This window comes from Meriones unguiculatus, chromosome 10 (genome assembly GCF_030254825.1).
Source record: "Meriones unguiculatus strain TT.TT164.6M chromosome 10, Bangor_MerUng_6.1, whole genome shotgun sequence".
Taxonomy (NCBI): domain Eukaryota; kingdom Metazoa; phylum Chordata; class Mammalia; order Rodentia; family Muridae; genus Meriones; species Meriones unguiculatus.
Window position 1 is genome coordinate 90,663,171 of NC_083358.1, and position 21,801 is coordinate 90,684,971.

General features: G+C 37.5%; 1 protein-coding gene across 3 annotated transcripts in view; it reads right to left on the bottom strand.

Annotated features, from left to right (window-relative positions):
* Olfm3 (olfactomedin 3) overlaps positions 1–21,801 on the bottom strand; it is a 228,194-nt gene that overhangs the window by 22,544 nt on the left and 183,849 nt on the right. For all 3 annotated transcript variants that reach the window (XM_060392847.1, XM_060392848.1, XM_060392846.1), the window contains exons 2-4: positions 19,303–19,449; positions 11,416–11,571; positions 6,660–6,879 (exon numbers count right to left, since the gene is read on the bottom strand). In XM_060392847.1, the coding sequence (XP_060248830.1) occupies positions 6,660–6,879; positions 11,416–11,571; positions 19,303–19,449 (523 nt within the window). The remainder of the gene's footprint in view (positions 1–6,659; positions 6,880–11,415; positions 11,572–19,302; positions 19,450–21,801) is intronic.

Consider the following 21,801-nt stretch of genomic DNA (forward strand, 5'->3'; position numbering starts at 1 on the left):
CACACACACACACACACACACACACCACAGCACACCACAAAAGAACTGCATTTTTTTCCTGTATAACCTATGAATAGGCTTAGTGCTCTGTGGTAATGAAGAAAGGATCGAGAAAACCATGCCAAAGGAATGCAAATTCTTGCAGGTGCAATCAGTTAAGGCTGATGTCTTTGTGCATGATGAAAAGTTTTAGTGTTTCAGTAGTTAGAAAAAGTGCTTCGAGGGAACACGAAGAATTTCAGTGTCTGGGAGTGTGAAAATAGACACAACAAGGGAACTAAAACATGAGAATGGTCAAAGCTTGGGCAGGAGACTGGTGTGTGCTGAGGACTTGAAAGAAGAGGAGAGGGGAATCACGTTGTATCCACCCCACTAGCACAGGCCATGCAGAAGCATCTGGATTCACTTTAAAGGTCAACCCCTCAAATACAACTGCCATGTGCCTCAATTTGTGTTTGGGAATGATGCGAATAAACACTGAGAGCGATGGAGTAGGACTGTCTTCACTTGAACCAAGTAAGAAGGAGCCTAATCATTGCAGTTTCCATGAAACATGATGAATGGTGTTCCGGATTTAGGTGGTGAAAATGAGGATGCGAAAAGGGGCAGTTTTGGGAAATACGTAAAGAGGGAGTAAGAAGATGTGATTGTGCGTGAGAAGTGAGCTACAAGAAATAATGAAGTAAATGACGCTCAGACTTCTTTCTGGATCACAACAAGTGGATAGATGGATGAATGGATGGATGGACAGATAGTAGTTTAATCATTAAATTGCATGGATGGATGGATAGATAGCAGTTTAATCATTAAATTACATCTTCTGAGCTACCTAAACAATTTCTTAGCTGTTATAGAAAAGACATTACGTATGGGAAAGAAATCTGTGTTTCAATTAAGAGTGGCTTGGCCTTAAAGTTTTTACGATCCTAACAGTATATGGAAGTTTATTAATTTGTGCTTTTCTTGTAAATCATCAGTACTGACGCCTAACCCGGGGCTCTTTCAGGGATTAAACCAAATAAGTAAAGCAGCTGGCATATTGACTGTCAAAGCAGCTGGCACTCTATCTTGATGAAGTACGTACGTACTTATGTGCTTGCTGTTCCTGCTTACAGCTGAGCTTGTTGACCACAGAGATATGGCCTCTTACAAAGTGCCAGCATATACGATGGAGACAAACATATGTGTTGACTATAAAAACATGACTATTGGCACATAGAAAATTTGGTTTTCATTGTTAGGAACAAATTCTCCATAGTAAGACAGGTCTCATCACCTTGACCTCAAATGACTCCACTAGAGGGCACCAAATCATTGCCCTAAAAATAAAAGCATCAATAGGGGGTGGGGTGGGGGCCTGGCAAGCTGAAAAACCAGGTTATAATCTCCATTAAATATCTGTTGGTGATCTCAGAGGGTGTGTGAGAGTTTTAACCAGGCTTTTTCCGAAAAATTTTCACATGCATATAATTATATTCTGCATTTCGAGAAATCTGATACAATTTAATTAAGCGCAAGGGACTTCATTCTATTCAATCTCTCAGAGGAGAAAGTGAAATACTTTGGAAAAAGCATCATTGTATTTTACTCAGGCCACCAGGGTGCATTGCTGTAGAAGCATTTGTCTAATTTCCACTCTCTCCCAACCTCTAATTCTTCGCTGAATAGTGCCTTAGTAGTCTGCAGGATTTGTGATTCCCTGGGGGCCTTGTTTACTGCTTGGGAGGGTCCTTGAAGGCAGGCAAGCTGGTTTAATTTTCAATCTCTAGATTTCTGTGATGTGCCCTGTGACATTTTACTTATAGCTAACTCCACTAGGGTAGAAAATTGAGAGAAATGTACTCACAATTGTTGCAATTTTTTTTCACTCTCCATTTCATTTCTACCCTTGCTAATCAGATGTGTGTTGAGAGGCTTTTGTGAAGAGTGAAGATGTGACTGATGAATGAGCCTTCTTGCTTGTTATGCTAGAGTAGAAATTATTTGTGGCATCTCTCTGTCTTAGCATTATAGCATGTTGATTTTAGATTCATTGGAATGTTGAACTCATGGTATTTCCCCCTCTACCCTTTGTGTTAATGGTCACATTGATAATTAATTACTGTTTTTCCTCTATCCCAAGATCTTATGGTTTGATGTGTTAATATTCTGGTGCTTGTACAATAACAATGGTAATACAGTTAAATGGATTCTCAGAGATGAATTCATCCATCTTGTACCAAGGTTGAGAAATGCAGATTCTAAATCAAATATATTTTAATCAAACTCTAGCCCAGTGACACATTGAAATTATACACTGTATTTTCTGTTTCTATCTCTATCTACAGATATGTATATATACATGATATCCATTTATCCACCTATCAATAACATACCCATATGTACACTTCTACCATCTATCTGTATCTTTATTTCTCAATGTCCCTATCATCTATCTATCTGTCTGTCTGTCGGTCAGTCTGCCTGTCTATCTATCTACCATCTATCTATTTGCCTATCTATCATCAATCATATAACATATATCTACCTTCCATCTACAAATTCAACTCTCTTTAAAAATTATCTGTTCAGAGATGACCACTAAGTGGTTAATTGATCTAAATAGTGGAAATGAAAGAATTACATTCTTTTTAAGACAAACCTGAAAAATTTAGATTATTTTTTCTAGTAGCACTGGTCTTGATGTTAAGTGACTAGGAGACAATAACCACTGACAATTAGAAAGAGTTCATGAGGCAGTGTAAAATAACCACCACCTGTTCTTAAATTTCATAAGTTACACATCTTCCAGTTCAAACAACCAAAAATGAAAAGTATTTGGAAAACAATTTCATCTGTAGAAAGCATGCATAAGTCATTTTTTTCTTAAATCATATCTGTATTGCGTTTGAATTGCACTGAGTTTGTTAAAGAATCTAGAAATTCCGTAAAGCATACTGGAAGGAATGCATAGGTTATAGTTAAGTATCATACTATTTCATATAAGAGGATTTACAGCCACTAATAACATAAAGTGACTCTAACCAAGTATGTAAAAGACCTGTTTCCAAAAAAAAAGTCTTTGAAGAAAGAAATTGAAGAAAATATCACAAGATGGAAACATCTCCCATGTTCATATATCGGTAGGATTAACATAGTGAAAATGGCCATCCTGCCAAAAGCAATCTACAGATTCAATGCAATTCCCAGCAGGGTATCAAAGTAGATGCTGAGACTCATAACCAAACTTTGGGCAAAGTGCAGGAAATCTTATGAAAGTAGGAGGAGATAGAAACACCTGGAGGGGACAGGAGCTTCACAAAGAGAGCAACAGAACCAAGAAATCTGGGCCCAGGGTTTGTTTGTTTTTGGTTTTTTTTTTTTTTTTTTTTTTTTTTGAGTCTGATACTCCAACCAAGGATCATTTGTGGAGGTTAACTAGAACCTCTGCATAGATGTAACCCATAGCAGCTCAGTGTCCAAGTGGGTTCCCTAGTAATGGGAACAGGGGCTGCCTCTGACATGAACTCAGTGATAGGCTCTCTGATCACTTCCCCTTGAGGCAGGAGCATCCTTACCAGGCTACAGAGGAAGACCATGCAGCCAGTCCTGATGAGACCTGATAGGCTACAGTCAGATGGAAGGGGAGGAGGTCGTCTCCTATCAGTGGATTGGGAAAAAGTCATGGGAGGAAATAAAGAGGGGAGGGAGTGTGGGATTGGGAGGAGCTGAGGGAGGGAGCTACAGCTGGGATACAAAAGTGAATAAACTGTAATTAATAAAAAAATATTTTTTAAAAGAGCCTTCCATCTGGGAAAAGAGAGAGAGAGAAAAGAGGATTTACAATCTTGAGTTTGGGTATTCGAGCTCTGGAACCAGTGCCACACACATACTAAGGTACTGCTTCATTTTCAATGCTTTGTAGGTACATCTCAGCTAAAGCAAAGTGCAAACATCTTATTAAGGAAGAAACGTGAATACTGATGTCATTGTTTGATACATTTAGCCTAGTGACTGCTAGAGAACATTCATCAGCATAGCAAAATCCAACATAGACAATGCCCTGCGTTTGATTCCCAGGACTGCAAACTAAACACCTGCACACAAATAAAGAAAAGAAAAGGAACATTAATTAATGAAACTTATTCATTTTGCATTTTTCTCAGACCTTGTGGTCTATGAGAGAAATGAATAAAATGATTTATGATAGTAAATAATATTATATGTATGATGGCATACATGATTATATGATATACCACCATTATACAATGGTGTATCTAGTGTATTTAAGATATATCTATATATTGGATTACAATATATATATAGCATATATAACATAACATATACAATACAATATTATATATACATATATATGTATTAGATCAAGTTTTTATGTCTTAAGATACCATGAAAAATTATGCATATTTTAAGAATAATAAAAAGGAGGAACTTTTATTATCTTAGATTAACATTCTTTTACTCAAATACAATTGAAACATTAGAAGTAGAGGAGAGTAGAGAGCTATATATGGATTGTTCTTTTTTTTTTTAAGCTGCACATTCTGGGAGATATGCAGCATTATTTAATCACAGTAGGCTATTTTATTTACCTATCTCAGTAACATCGGAGAGTACACAGAGAACTGATTCCTAAAATCGGATGAATCATGATTTATGTATTAATTGCTCAAAACCACCACTGACATACTTTAAGATGTAAAGCTTTAGGAGCTCAGTGTCCTTGCTTGGGTAGGGAGGAAATGGTGGAATACGAGAAATGCAAGGGCTGCAGCACTGGAAGGCGCTCATGAGTTGTGAACCAGATGGTAAGATGCCAGGATATCTAAGAAAGTTTTAGCAGAGCACAATAATTCAGATGCATACCAGAAAACACCTTCGTCAAGCATGTGGACAAGATGGAGAGGGACAAGATTTTTAGTCAAGAAGTTTACATTGTTGGCTGTTGATTGATTTCAGATAGTTAAGAGAGGGAATTAATTACAGAAAAACTAACTGATACAGGAATATAGCAATTGAATGATTCCTAATGACATTCTGTGATACCCATATATCAGTGCCTTTCTCAGCCCTCATCAAATAAACTTCCTCATGAATTAGATAGGAACGACCACAGAGACCCACAACTGGAAAATACGCAAAGTGTGAGACATATTGGATTACTCAGTCCTGAGCAGGATGTCTTCATCAAAACCCTCCTTTAATGGCTCAAGAAGCTGTGTGGAAGTGGAGGCAGAGAATGGGTGACCTCCAGGAAACTGTCTTCAAGGTGCATTAGGATTGATAAACATAATTTCATAGAGACTGTGACAGCATGCAAAGAACATGCATGGATCGAACCCAGCACTGATAGGGAGATGTAGACATAGGCTCTCACACCTAACTAAGAAGTTATCTAAACTTGTTATCCACTTGCAAAAGAAAAATTAGTCTTCACCGATGGAGTCTTACTGGGCATATTAAGCACACTTCAAGACAGGTCCTATGACCAGGTGGAGATGACTAACACAAAACTAACTCAATGATAATTGTGTAGTCTTCTTATTGTATATAGTGTATTTGGGGTTTTTCTTTTGTCTCATTGGTCTTTTGCGTATATATTTCGGTTTCCAGTGTTATGGGTTTGTGTATGTATTTGTGTATATGTTTCTTGAGTGTTTGTGTGTTGTTTGTTTGTTTGTTTTAAAGATCACAGAGTTGGGTAAGCAGGAAGATGGAGAAGATCTGACAGGAGTTTGGAAAGGAGAAAAGTGTCATCAGAATATATTGCATGAAAGCAAATAATTTTCAATTAGAAACAATTTCTATGCATTTATGTAGCCTTTGGATTCACTTTATTTTTTTCTTAATTAATCTTCTGTGATTCCCTGGGTAAAACTGAGATGACTACAGTGCATCCTCTGATGTGGGAATGCCTAGCTTAATTGTTTGTTTGTTTGTTTGTTTGTTTTTTAATTTGGTGATTGTTGTAACTTTCACTTAATGAAACATTAATGAAACATTTGGGCTTATTTTTAATCATCTGAATTACATTTTAAATGGCGTCCAAAATGATTTTTGTGACCATTCAGATTTTATTTTAAACATTTATACTTATCCACTGAGGACTCCTTGGCTTCAAATAATCTACCTAAAGTATTTTACCCCTCTTGACTTTTAACTGTTGCAGAAAAGATTTTATTTACTTTGAGAACGCTTGGTTTTGAATTTCCCTCCTGATCATTTCCCTTACTGTCAACAACTAAAACAAACAAACATACAACAATCAAACAAACAAAAAACACCCCCCCCCAAAAAAAAAACAAATCCATTAAAACAAAACATAAGAAAAACAAAAAATGGAAGAAAGCTTTTCCTCCCCCAGCCAAGCAAGGCTGGTCATCTCATATTTAGGAAAAGGAAACTTCCATCCAGTCCTGTTGCAAACACAGTTGCCTATGTTCAACAGGCATTTCCTTGTATTTCTGAAACTTCATAGCCTTGGCATGACAGAAGCTTAAACAACATCTCTCAGCCATGCGTAAGTGACTAAGGTACCTGTGGCCCTGTAATTCAGGCCTGACTCTGTAAATGTCATTCACTCTGACTTCCTTCTTTGTAAGGATACAGTCTTCATGGAAACCAACCTTCCCGACTTAAGCGAATGAACAACCCCTACTCACTTAGCTTTTTCATGCAGTCACGAAGCCTGGTTTCCAAGCTGAGGACGCGCTGGTGCAGTTCTTCATAGTCATAGGCACCGATTTCTTCCTGGATAGCAGTGAGGACTGAAGACAGGTTCCGAATCTCCTCCTTGAACTGTGTGATGAGCTTTGCATCTGTTTTGTACTGCTCCAACACTGGGATCAGGGGCAGTAGCTCATCCATTTTCTCTTTCAACTCCTGAAGAAAGCAGCAGAATGTTTCCAAGTGTCATTTAAAACAGAAAAAAAGAGCTATGTTCTTCACATTGTGACATGAAAAGTAACTTATGGAAATAGCGTCAAAGTTCTTCATTGATTTTTTTTTTTTTTTTTGGTTGACATCAGGTAGGTTTTGATAATGTAAGTGGCCACGTGATCCTTGCTAATAAATTTTACTATCCCAGCTTGTCAACACAGCAACCTCTCTTTAAGAGGTTACATGCATTGCTTTAAAATAAATTGCTCTTTATCATAATTAGAAAAGCCTTCTTATCATAGCAATTATGCTTTTTGTATTATCTTACTTTCTGCTAGTGTTTTATAAAGTGAATAATGTATCATCTAGTTAGGGAACAGAGATATGATCCACTCTGTAGTGATGTAGTGAATAATAATACTGGAAAGAGATCAGCCACTTTATGAGTCGTAGTGAAAGTGTATTATTTCACTGTATCTAAGCCATAGAACTCCATAAAGGACTGTTTTTGGATTCTAGATCACCTTTTTGTTTTTTTTTCTTGAATTTAAGACTGTTTCTGTTATTTGTGCTCATGTGTCCCTTGTCCTTTGGAATATCCATCTTAGGACAACTTCATTAGAAAGGTAAGTCCAACTGCATGATAAATCATACAAAGCTTCCCAAAGTTCAAGGAGAAAGATATATGCTGCTGTTTCCATTTTGAATCCTTAGCTACAGTCTTGTCTCCACTTGTCTTAAAGCATAGATAATTTAGATGTTATTACAAAAGGCAGGATTGCTTATCCGCCAGTGCAGTGAATTAACCCCTTAATAGAACGGAGTGCAGAGCTTACACAACTGGGCCAGTTGCACAGTGCTGTTCAGCACTTGTCACCCATCGTTCTTTCCCTTTAATTTGGTAGATGTGAACAACAAAAATATTGTAGGAGCTTGATTTAACTGTGAATATATTGCACATGATAAAATCTGTTGAAGGAGTTCCAAACGTATGATCACTTGAGGATAACCCATAGATGCTGTCAGAAGGCATAATGTTTAATTATTTAAGGAATTGAAAATTGCATTTTTAAAGTACACTTAGAAAATGTTATTTCTATAAATACATTCGAGTAGCAGGAGATCCCATTGCTGCCATGATTAATGGGCTTGTGTTTCTGGTGGGGGATTTCTATGTGCTCTACAAACCTTGGAATCTGAATTTTTCTGCATGTACATTTTGAATTGGAGGATAAAAAAGATCTTATTAATGAGAAAGGGTTATAACTATTGAAGTCATAAAGCAGAACTGCAGAGCCTTGCTTATTTTAAGGATCATCTTAAATAGGCTTATCAGTTTAAGCATCTTGTGATACCCCTAAAGGGAGACACAATTGTTTCATTAGAATTTTAATGGTAAGAGTTCTGTTCATACCATTTGCTGAAAATTATAGCAATTGCCACTGTGAAACCCTGTACATTTTACTGTGTGTGTATTCAAAGGAGCAATCTAATGTTAAACTTTTGGAAGTTCCTTTTCTCTGATGGATTAAAAAGTATGTTTACTCTTTCAAAAATTACTAGACTTCTGACAATCAATTTTGAAACTTTGGAAATTTATCAAACGGCCTTGGTAAATATCATATATATGAAAATAAAATTATAATTCCATAGATATGGCTTTGCTACTACCTTCTGGAATTTTACTTTCTACTGTGTAGCTCTGACAATTGCCAGAGTACCTTGGTCTCACTACAAGAGCTAACTTAGCTTTCTACCTGAAAGATCTTAGAAGGAAAAGTTGACAGTATTAGTCATGATATGAAAGTTTTGCAGCAACAGAGTTTTTTATAGAGTAAACTTTCCACGTACACTTGGATTTAGGATGGTCTACATCTAGCATATATAATATCTCAGCATCTAGAGAGAAATGTGATTTATGATGTAACTCAGTGAAGAAATGTGTTTCGCAAGAATGTGTTGGACATCTGATTATTAGTGTGATTTGGGTGCAGTGGGGTGAGCTCACAAATGTGAGGATTTTGGCATGTATATTGCTGTATACATGTATGTGTGCATGTATGTTTGTATGTGTGTGTGTGTCTGTGTGTAGATGTGTGTGGCATATGTTTGGGTATGCATGTATATATGTGTGTGTCTGTGTGTGTGATATACCATCGTGGAGACCAGATGTGGCTGTCAAGTGTCTTCCTCAATCATTTCCTGCATATGTCTCACTGTTAGGCTAAATTATCTAGCTAACAAGCTTCCCCAGTGCTGAGGATACAGGTGTGCCTCCTTTCAAGCCCTGCCACAATTTCATGGTGTCCTGGGGAACTGAAATCAAGTACTTATGGAAGTAATTTATCGACTAAACCAATACTCCAGTTGCCATCACTTTATTTTTAATTCAGGGACCTAGCTTATCAGTTCAGTCCTACAGGTTTGGAGCTAGAGTTTGTTGATTTGAATCTATAATCAGGTACTTGAAAATCTACTCATAGTTTGTGCTTTAGTTTAATTGATGGGGATAAAAACAGTAAAACATTGCTTGCCTTATGGATAGTTATGATGATTGAACTAAATAATATATAAAAGTGTTCTTAACTCTTCTGTGGATATGTGTAGTTATCATTATTAATGCTAATAGTTAGATTTTGTTATTTCCAGAATATTCTTGGATTATGTGAACTATGACATTCAAAATCATGATAATATGACTTTCTGAAAATTCAGTTTTCTTATTGACATCATAGCTTTTGCTACACAAAATTCTATATACTAGAATAAAGAAAAATTTTGGCTTCTCTCAGCTTTGTGTGTGTGTGTGTGTGTGTGTGTGTGTGTGTGTGTGTGTGTGTCCTGGATATTAATCCTCTCCTGCTGACCCAGGAACGCTTACACAGTCCCTTGGTTTTTACCAGGAATTTACTACTTTGTCCTCTGACAAAAAATATGAGCTCCAGCCCTTGCTTGCTGTCCTTTCTGGAAGTGCTTCTCTTCTCTCCCATGCTTAGTGTTTACACCCTTTGATAATGACACAGCTTCAAGTTTACTTTGTTGCTTGACCATATACACCCTAATTCTGATCTTTGAAAGCTGACACTGGAACTCATTTGAAATTCTAGTTCTTCTCTGGAATTTAGTATTTTGGGAGAAGAGGTCATACCCAACATGGTTTTCCTGAACACTGTCAAATCTCTTAACTATTCTATAGATCTTCAGTGAACGATCAATCACTCTTCCCTCTGTGCTCTTAAATGATGCTGCTGCATCCATTGAGCCTAGTCTGTTTCCCTCTTAGTTGACTTTCAAGGAAGGACATTGTGCTTCATTCTCCCGAGAAGGGCCTGGCCCTTCCTCACAGAGTATATGTGCAAAGTGAGTTCTTGTTGACTATCTAAAACTTTATATTTCTCTCTGTTTATAATTTTCCTATAATTTTCATTAATCCAGCTCATTTTCCCGTATAATTTTCAAGTGTGTTATGTTTTCTAGGACTGGCTCTAATTCATTCCTTTTTTAAAAAGCCTTTTGATTTTGCTTAAGTCTCTTTGCAGCTCAAATTCCATGGATTATCACTTCAACTTTCTCTCTTGTCAATATTTTCAAATTTCATTTTATTTTTCTTCATTTGAAACTCATTTTGTATTGATGTCTGTCATCTATACCTTTGTCCTTATATTCCAGATGCCACAGAAAAAAATCCAAACCATGAAGACTTCTGTCTCACTAAAATGTGCCTTTCACGGATTCTGTTTGTCTCTGATTAACTCAACTAACTAAATCTACATGTTTCCAGTGTGTTCAAATCCTTGAACACAAGCTTAAATTCAGTTCACTCCTTTCACATTAGGGTTGAACCTCATCCTCTAATTGACAGAGGGAAAAAGATGCTATCTATGGACAACCTTAAGGTTTTTGAAACTCTGTGCTATGCTTTTTAAGACAGATAAATAATCTTTAATAGAGGCTCAAGCTGACATTATCAGAATAATAAATTATTTTAAATGAGTGACTTTGTCACATATCATTAATAAAGTATGCCAAGCTCAACACATGTTCTCATTTCTAGTTTCTAGATAATTGGCATTAAACCACCTACAGTCTTTATAAAAGAACTCATTTGTATAAAGTTAGAAAACCATCCTTTAAAAAATCCTTTTATCGATGGTATTATTGCCATTTTCAATAATTTATATCCTCCAGAGTTCTCACTTCAGCAGAGCATAAATTCATTAGAAAAAGCTTTGATGACTAAATTATTAATGTTTTCTGGGGATTTCCCCTTGTCTTAGGTAGTTAAGTAAAGTACCTGTAGTTCTACCCAGAAACCCACATGTCTCAAGATGGGCAACACCTTATTTTTATTTATTTATTTTAACCATCTTCTATGTGTTCCTGACTGCTCATGGTCACTTAGTGATGAGATAGTTGTAGCCCCAGCAAGTCTTGAACACTGTAAACACGAACCAAGGTGTAATACTATTTCCAGCTGAGTTACATGCTAGCTAGCTGCCTACTGCGCTGGGCTGCCAGGATCGCAGTGTTCACACCTACTTGGAAATGCTTGGTCATTAGTGTCTTCCGATCATCTTCAATCTGCCGGAACTTGGCCTTCAGCCCTTTCATTTGGGTTTCCATTTTTAATACATACTGGAAGTCTCTCTGAGTTCTCAAGTTTAAGACTTCTATAGACTGGGACATATTCTGCACCTGTCAAAAAAAAAAAAAAGTCAATTGGTTGTGTGTTATTCTCAGTTTCTGGATACTTGCAATCTTTAATAAAATATTAAATGTCATTGGCACAAAGAATAGAAGTGCCAAATCTATAAACGAATGTCTGCCTGTCACATTTCCAACAAGATCCCTTACAATGAATGTTCAAAGAATCCAGCAAAGAGATACCTACGCCTGTTATAACAACTGGCCACATTAGAAATGACCAAATAAGCAAGAAGATAGGAGATTAGAAAAAATAAAATATTTTTTTTTATTCCTCGGCTTCATAAGCATACAATATCCCAAGATAACGAGTGTTCAGATAAAATGTGCCTGTAAATGCTGTTTCTTACCTCTGAAGTATCAGGAGTACTTAGCAACAATATGTGATACTTACAAGTCCAACGGAGTTAAAGTTCAAGCATTTTGAGGCAGACGACTAAGGAGAAAAGTGACGTGGAGACTTCATAAACGATGAACAAAAGTATGTGAAAAAAAAGGAAGAAAAAAAAACCCTTGGCAGAGAGAAAGGCTGGGTCCCTTATTCTCTACCTCTCAATTCCACCATCACAGCAGGTGCAGAACATCCTCATTCTGTGTGAAGCTGATCTATTGTTTGTGATAATACTAATATACACCCCAGAGTGGAGCTTTAAAACGCTAAGACCGTGTACAATGCGTGAACTATTTTGCAGAGCTAAGTGTCACAGAACATTTGAAAGAAAACCTATACAGGTGCAAATGAACCCCAAACGCAAATGACTCCAAAAAACCCAGGGTGTGTAGCAAAAAAGCCTGTATCCTTTGTTCAATGGAGCACTGAGCTACTAAACTGCCACTCTGTACTCCAAACCTCATTCTCCTCAGAAATATATTGTTTCCTAACAAACTGTATTCTGCCTCTGCTGTATCAAAGTGTCTCTGCTCAGTTTTGTTGTTCTAGAAGAAAGGACCCTGGACTACATGTCCCCCAGATGAGCTCACTGAAACCTGTTATCAATTCATGTTGCTTTCGATGTAGTTACATCGTGATGGTTCTAAAGTTCTCAGAGGGTGACAGTGAGTTGACCGAGACAAGTGCTGGAGGTGTTGAAACACCTTCTAAGTTGCAACACTTACGTTCGAGGGACTTGGGAAATGGCGACCACAAAGTACCTTATGGACAGGCAGAAACACATGTTAAGCTGATGGCACCAGCCCAGGTTCATTGAGCCCCAGGCTGTTTAGAAGTAGGAAATAGGTGACCTAGAAAGAGCTCAGAAATGAAAGAAAGGCTGCTGTGATTTTTGTGGTAGCAAAACCCTGAAAATAAAGGCGAAGCCTCTAATAGAAGGAAGCTCTTGAATGAAGACTAGTATAACTGCAAATTATTCTAAAGACTAAGATGGATCTGCACATTTCTGGTGCTTCAGAATGACAACTTTGTCTTCACCTGGAAGCGTGTCAAAAATGTGGCATCCCGGCATCATCCCAATTAGTTGGCAAATTTTCCCAAGTGATTGCTGCAACTGACTTTTAAAGCTTGAGAGGTACCATTTTTCTGGGAAGGGTTGTTTTTTGATAAGAGTTAAACATAACATTCTTACAAAATTTAATCCTTTGTCATAAATCAAACACAGTCACACATGCAAAATATAATAAAATATAATGTATTAAAAAACATCATGAAGAAATGCACAAGGAAGAATTAGAAATATACATATATTTATATAGGTTGTTAATATTAGATTTCTGAAAGAGGAAAGACCTGTGTGTATGTATACAATGTATGTGTGAATCCATTTTAATTAAATGGATTGTTTTTTGTTTTTGCATTAGGTAATACACAAAGAATGAGCGCAAAATAGGTGATAAGGCTGCAAGTATTTCTTTAAGATATGTGAATGTTCACTTTCATTTATTTTGAAATAAGTATGTATTACTTGGTAATTATTAAAAACAAAAGCTATTTTCATTGAAAAAAAAACAGAAATGAACTACAAATTGATAATTTGTTTAGAGACAGACCTTTCCAACAGGGAAAAATTACAACAGTTAATGCACATACCAGTTAGCTATAAACCATGGTCGATATATTGCTCAGAACTGCCTGCCTCAGTTCTTTACCTCTTGCCAGACAAGCCAATTTTCCTATATCCTTTTCCTTTGCTGTTTTGATACTTAGTCCTCCTCCATGTCCAACCTATCTGTTTCAAGAATGTCACAGTCTGGGTTACATTAAAAGTAATTTTGGCCTGATAAGGCTGCTCTCCCGTTGGCAGAAGGTGATCAAAGAGCAGGCCAATCTGATCATGTCAGAGACAGTCTCTGTCCCCATTACTATGGAGGTTACTTGGATACTGAACTGCCATAGGCTACCTCTGTGCAGGGGTTCCAGGCCATCTTCATGAGTGGTCCTTGGCTAGAGTATCAGTTTCAGAAAAGACCACTGTACCCAGACTTTAGGATCTGTTGCTGTCCTTGTGGAGCTCCTGTCCTCTCCAGGTCTTACTACCTCTCAGTTCTTTCATAAGATTCCCTGTACTCTGCCCAAAGTTTGGCTATGAGTCTCAACATCTGCCTCGATATCCTGCAGGGTAGAGCCTTTCAGATGCTCTCTGTGGTAGGCTCCTGTCAGAAGTAGACAATGCAGCCACTCCTAATGAGACCTGATAGACTCGGATCAGAGAGAAGGGGAGGAGGACCTCCCTTTTCAGTGGACTGGGAGAGGGACACATGTGGGGAAGAAAGAGGGTGGGATTAGGAGGGGAGGAGACAGGGAGGTACGGGGGGCTACAAAGTAAATAAACTGTAATTAATAAAAATATAAAAGGTAATTTTGGAATATGTACTTGTATGGTGTCAGCAGAAGCCCTTGGTCTGTGATCCTCATCATAGGCTGTGTCTCACAGCTTTTACTTGCAAGATGTTCCACAGAACCAGACACAGAATAAGTGCTTGATAAATATTTCCTGAGTGAAATAATCTTGAGTTTCAAACAGTATAACAGATACTTAGGATCTTATTATTTTAGGGAGGGTTTTTCTCTCCAATAATTGTTACACACAGGAGTATAAGACTACAAATATTGCTCAGTTTGAAATGATTATTATATTCAGATAGCTCATATAAAAAATTCAGTGCAGTACAAAATCAGAGACAACAATGAACTCATGAAAACTTTATCATGCATAAAAGCATTGCTTTCAAAATAAATTTTTAACCTCATTTATAGTTAAGCATGAATTAGGGAAAGTATTTGCATTAAAGAAACTGGCTACCTATTTAAATATGTAACAGTCTGTGAAGATACCCTGTTATTAGCATAGTTGATATCCTCTTAAATTTTTCTATACCTAGTAATATTCCAGATAATTAGAAGATGATGGGTAAGAGGAAATATTCTAGACTTAAAAAGAGTGTGCCTTATTTTATGTTCTACTTGGAATTCCCAATTGAGTTTTCAGCTTAATTTGGGAAAATGCACTGAGATAATTTTTTAATTATTTAATTACCCTAGAGAACAATGATGGGTAATAGTTATTCCATCCTAAACCTCCAAGCCCAATAGTTTCCTACTATTCATATTTCACCCATTATATTTGCTTTTAGTCATATCTTAGGTCCAGACATCTCTCCACATAGTTCCAAGTCCTATCCTCCGGATTCTCTGCTCCTCCCTCCTCATGGTTCCAAGACCTCTTCTGCCCACCTCTGCTCCTACTTTCTTCTCCTCCTCCCCTCTTGCTTCTTTCTCTTCCTCTATGAACCAGGATGTCCCACCCTATTCTTTCCATTGCTCAGCAGTGGGGCTGGTTGTTTTATTGACAATGCACAGAACAAATGGTGGCATGTTTTCACAAACTTGAGAAAGGTGATGTTTACAATAAGCATCACAATGCAATGTCCGGATTTAAACCAGATAGTGGGGTGGAGAAATCAGCATTTGAATGAACAAGGATAAAGTGTATATATACCTAAAGAACATTATACCAACATGTCTCCCTTTAAGTCCAATAAAAAGCTCCTTTTCTTTCAATGCAATAATAATAATAAAATTATGAAAACTATTAGCTAAAATTTATATGTACAATGCCCCGTCCATGTGCATTTGGAAACTTAGAAGAAAGTGTTTGATGATCTATCCTATCTTGGTAAGTTTAGAGTTCCATACCTAGTAATATCTTAGGTCTGGTCCATCTCTCCAGGTGGTTCCAAGTCCTTTCCTTTGGATTCTCTGCTCCTCCCTCCTCATGGTGCCAAGACCTCTCCTGCCCACCTCTGCTCCTACTTTCTCTGAGATAATTTTTGATAAGACTTAGTTGAGATCTTCTATATTACATAACCTTGGATAACTGCAGGAACTGTATCTGGGATATAGGTAATAGTACTCGTGTCTAAATGGAAAGGATTTGCCTGTGAGTTGCTTTTAGCTCTTCCTAGGCAGAGCTTCCTCCTGTTGATGGAGACTCAACTTGAGCAAAAGATTCCTGGTGATACAGGACATTGACTCTCCATTGTGTGGTTCATAGGAAGGAGACCTGTGTTTCTTCTTACATTCTCCTTCCCTCTCAGGTTATTCTGCAGATCAGCTTTTAGTATTTGTTTGGTATTCTGTTATGTTTTGAACATTAGCTGTCACCTAACAATCTCACGTAATAAAGGCTTGATTTTCAGATGATAGCAACTATTTTAAGACAGGCTGGAAACATAAAAGGTGGGGCCTAGATGGAGGACATTAAGTTTGTAGGTGTATGTCGCCAAGGGGTGTTTCATGCCTATATCATTTCATTGTCTTCTCTCCATGCTTCCAGTCTGCTGATTTTTTTTTTAAACCACATGGCCCCTTTCATGACACAGTCAAGAAATACCACGGCCAAGTGACTACAAAACAAAAATCCCTAAAACCATAAGTCAACATAAATTCGTTATCTTTTAAGTTGTTTTTCCTCAATATTTGTCACAAGTATAAAAATCTACCTAATAGACATCTACAACATTTGGCAAAGTTGTTTTCCATCTCTGATAATCTTTTTGAACCTTTCGTCCTATTTTTTTTTCCTTTTAATGAATAAAATGCATGAGGTCTTTCAGAAAGAGCACAAATGAATGTATTTTTATTCTCAGTTACGTCTCAAAATAGTGCTGTCATTTGAAAACCAAACTTTTCTAAGTAGTTGTTACTCAGACCACTTTATAGTAAAAAGCCTGCGGCTCAATGTGTTTGGCTAGCTTTGGCTTAACAAAAAGAACAGCAGTTCCCTGACTCTGGGTCTTTGTAGGAAGTTTGGTATAAATGCTTTTGAAGTCTTCAAGGTGAAGTACTCTGTATAGAGTCCCTGAATTGATTTTATTGACGAAAATGTTTCCCTCATCCTAGTCCAAATCATTTTTTAAGAAATATTGATCTAGGCAATGCAGGTTACATATAGTAATACACAAAGGCTATAAAGCTAAAAAGTAGATTTTTAGGCTAACAATTTTATCTTTGGTGCACTAAGACCTGAGCTATTAAATTAGTTGCATTTTTCTATTATTCAGCAGCATACATATTTGCTGAAGTACTGAAAAGAGATAGCATCTTTTAATTAATTGTGGAGACCACAAGTGACATTGAGAATGATACAAAGCCAATATAACTCCACAGCTTATTGGCTAAAAGAGACTTGATATAGACTCAGAAAGAGCCAGATTGCTTTTAGATAAATTTAAAAAAAATGAACCACACCTTCTGAAATGTTGAATGCAGTAGGTTAGAAATGTAAAACAGAAAAGTAATAATAACAATAATAACAATAATAATAATCCCATTCTATGACATTTGTTTTGACCTATTGAATTTATATTTCATTGAATTTTTAAGCCATTCTTGAAGAAACAGTGTAAGTTTGTTTATGTAATGCTGTAGTGAAAGATACTAAAACATAATATGAAGTTATGTCATCTAAGAAAATCTTTCTTTGTGCATTTTATGTAGAAGTAAAAAGACTGGTGCAGAATGTTAGTAATCTGAGTAGAGATACAATTTTATAAGAGAAAGAAAAAAAGCGGGGTGGGGTAACAATGGACTAAGCTTTGTACTAAAACAAGAGAGCCAGCTTTTTAAAATCTTGTTTATTAAGGGATTTCCAAATGATGCTCACAAAGAAACCCTTATGACAGGTGGAAGAGAGCTGTGGTAGCTTGGCTGAAGATAGTAAACATTTGTTTATATTAGTAATCTAGGTGCTTTCATTCTCCTAGCTATCTTAATTTTATGTGAAAACTTCCTATTTAGTGTCTGGAGTGCATAATCACAAAAATTACACAACACAGAGTGGAGTGGAGAGCATGGTGTCCTCTACAACACATACTACCTAATTCATCTCTTTCTTTCCAAGATACTTAAAATTCAAACATGTTGTCATCCTTACATCACTCTGGGCACCCCAGCTGTCCTACTGTATTCAGAGCCCTGCACAGTGGAAGTCTGAATGGGGATCATTGAGAGAACCATTCATTGCCTTTCCCTCTCCTAACTACATATAAACAACCTTTCATGAGCTGACTTTCATCTGTAAAAGGGAACAAATCAAGGGCATTCTGCATTTGATTGTTATGGATCCAGCGTAAGTAAATTATGGAGAGAATGCCATTGAGTGAAACTGAAGAGCTTAATGTTCAAAGGAATGATTTAGAAAATGATGATAAATACTTGGAATTATTCATTATCTGTCCAGATAGCTTGCATATTTTATGTCATTATTTTAACTTCCTCGCAAGATTGTTAATAAGAGCCTAATGTATGAGCTCAAAGAGCTTTGTGTGGTCCTGAGAGTTGAGGCTGAATTGTCAGCATCGGAAGAAGACTCACTGCTTCCTAAGGCCTGTAAGAGAGATGCTGGCTGTATATCAAGCATATAGTATAGAATCTGTTTTAAGAAAGAAAGATTGTGGAGGGCCTCTGAAAGACTCTACTGAGCATGGTACCAAAACATATGCTGAGATGCATAGCCAAGCAGAGTGCAGGGAATCTCATGAAAGAAGGGGGAGATAGAAAGACCTGGAGGGAACAGGAGCTCCGCAAGGAGAGCAACAGAACCAAAAAGTCTGGCACAGGGGTCTTTTCTGAGACTGATACTCCAGACAAGGACCATTCATGGAGATTACCTAGAACCCCTGCACAGATGTAGTCCATGGCAGCTCAGTATCCAAGTGTGTTCCTTAGTAAGGGGAACAGGGACTGTCTAAGACATGAACTCATGGGCTGGCTCTTTGATCCCCTTCACCTGAGGGGGGAGCAACCTTACTAGTCCACAGAGGAAGATAAAGAAACCAGTCCTGATGAGACTTGATAGACTAAGGTCAGATGGAAGGGGAGGAGGACATCCCCTATCATTGGATTGGGGAAGGGGCATAGGAGAAGAAGAGGGAGAGTGGGTGGGATTGGGAGGGGATTGGGAGAGGGGGTTATGGCTGGGATACAAAGTGAATAAACTGTAATTAATAAAAACAAAAAATAAAATAAAGAAAATAACAGAATTCAAATAAAAAAAGAAAGTTTGTGAAAGTTTTTTTAAAAAAAAAAGTCACAGAAATGGAATGATATAGCCAGAAACTCAAGATTCCTTTTTCAGAGAACAGGAGAGTTTTCAGTTAAAAGAGAGCAAAAACCAGGTAAACTCTATGTTATTAATAAATCATATTTCTTTTCTAGAGAAAAACTGATTTCAATAAAAACATGTGTAGAGAACAAAAGCCACATACCTTTTCCAGCAGCTGGCGGAGCTGCCTGCTTTTGGCATCTCTGGAACACAGGTTTTGTTCTGGAGCCACGACAGTACAAATGCATCGCCCATCAGGGTCCTGGGCCGAGCTGTACACCTGCCACCCTTCTTTTGGGCTAATTTGAGTCTGGGGAAAACCAACAGCAAACATAAAAGCGACTTTCACTATAGGGTAAGGAGGAGACAGATTTGTAGTATCATAAAAAAAACTTTTTACAATTTTATTAAGTCTTTGTGGGTTTTATTTTTATTGTTGTCTTGTGAGTGTATGTTTATGTGTGTATGTGCAGTTCTGAAGACAATCTCCTGTGTCTTCTGGATCTTTCCACCTTGTGTTTGAGACGAGGTTTCTCATTGGCTGGGAATGTCCCAAAGCTGGCTGGACAGCATTCTGCAGTGATTTGTTATTTTCAGCCTCTCCAATAACGGGGTTATAAACGCATGCTACCACACTCGACTTTCTAAGTAAGCACTGAAGATCAACTTCTGGTCATCATGACTGTATAGTAATCAGTTTACATACCCACCTACCTCCTTAGCCTTTAATTCTTTGAAGCTGGGCAAGAAAATTTAAACAAATTTACATTGGTAGCAACGTTATTCTGTTTCACCTCCTCTGCAACTGTCATAAATGAGTTTCATGATCTCCAGAGTCTACATTATTTACTTTCTGTTGATCTCAGATCACTTCTCATGCTTTGCACAGTTTCACATTTGAACTCGATGTCTAGACACTTGTACTAACCGTTTCCTCACATCTTACTGGTCCTTCTAATTAGGCCTTCCTACACAGGAAGAAGGTAATTAATAGTAAATACTTTCCTGATCATTAGTCATGTCTGATATTCTGAAATAAAGCCCCAAATGAACTTTCAATAACTTCTGCATCTTACATCCTTAATCACTGGGCTCCAAACTTTAAAAGCAGCATCTCAGTTCTGATTGCAGTCCTGTGCAGTTTGCTTTCTCTTTATGTTTACAGCTTTGCCTCTTAAGCTGTCCAATAGGAGCCTTCACTCCAGCTAAGTTGGCTTCTGGGTGTCTGCTCTATTCATCACACACTGAACTGTATCAAATAATATTGCTATTCATACTACAATTAGCTTGTTTAGATAGAAATGTGAACATCTCCTATCTTTCTTTTCATATATATATAAGGTGGGAAGAGAATCATCCCTAGTTTTGCCTCACTATTGTCTTTGTTTTCAAGACAAACCTCAATAGATTTTCAAATGGCGTCCACAGAAGACACACCTCTTCATTCTAGGGTAACGGAAGCTTTTCCATGGCTAAGCCTGAAGCTATATAAACTGGAAGTTTCTCTGTTAACAAATAGAAACACCTTATTTTTCTACCTTAATTTCTTTCCATTGTAAAAGAGAAGTTTCACCAATGGCTTCGTGTAGCGTCTAGGCACTTGTTGCCCACCTGCTCAGAGCACTAATGTTTCTTCTCTATTGGAGCTTTTCTTTGAGGATTCCCTTAAGTTTAGGAGCATGCCTTGGTCAATTCCACTGGGAAGCTCACCTCCACTGACTTAATAATGCAACTACAAAAATATTCCACAAAGGAGCAGGAAGTAATATTGTTGTGATTCTTTTCACAGAAATGGGATGCAGATTTCATTTCCAATCTCCTACATTCCTTGCCATAGGCTTCAGTCACCTCATACAATAACCAACACTCAGGGTATATTGTGAACATACACTGCGAGAGTCATACAGTATAAGAGGCACATAAAGATATCAGAAGTCTGGCCTTTGCTTTTTAATGGAAAGAACATGCCACCAGACCTATCTTTTCCTAGCTAGCTGAACTTAAAAAAATCCTGTTATTTTGTTGTTGTTATTCTTGAGGGGATAGACTTCTTTTTTATTTTATTATTATTTTTTTATCAGTTACATTTTATTAACTCTGTATCCCAGCCGTGTCCCGATCCCTCAGTCCCTCCTAGTCCCTCCCTCCCTCCCTCATCTCCACCGTGCCCCTTTCCAAGTCCACTGATGGGGGGGACCTCCTCCCCAATCATCTGATCCTGTTTTATCAGGTATCTTTAGGACTGGCTGCAAAGCCCTCCTCTGTGGCCTAACAGGACTGCTCCTCCCTTCAGGGGTGGGGAGACCAAAGAGCCAGTCATTGAGTTCCTGTTAGAAATAGTCCTTGTTCCCCTCACTTTGGGAAACCAATTGGTTACTGAGCTACCATAGGCTACATCTGAGTGGAGGTTCTAGGTTATATCTATACATGGTCCTTGGTTGAATGTCAGTCTCAGAAAAGACCCTGTGCCCAGATATATTTGGTCCTTGTGGAGCTCCTATCCTTTCCCCATCAGACTAACTCCCCTTCTTTCATATGATGCCCTGTACGGATAGACTTCTTAACATAACCTCTCTTTATATCTAGCTCTTATTCCTGTGTTATCTAGTTTAAAAAAAAAAGATGTTCTTAGAATTATATATTATTAAAATTAGGTAAGATT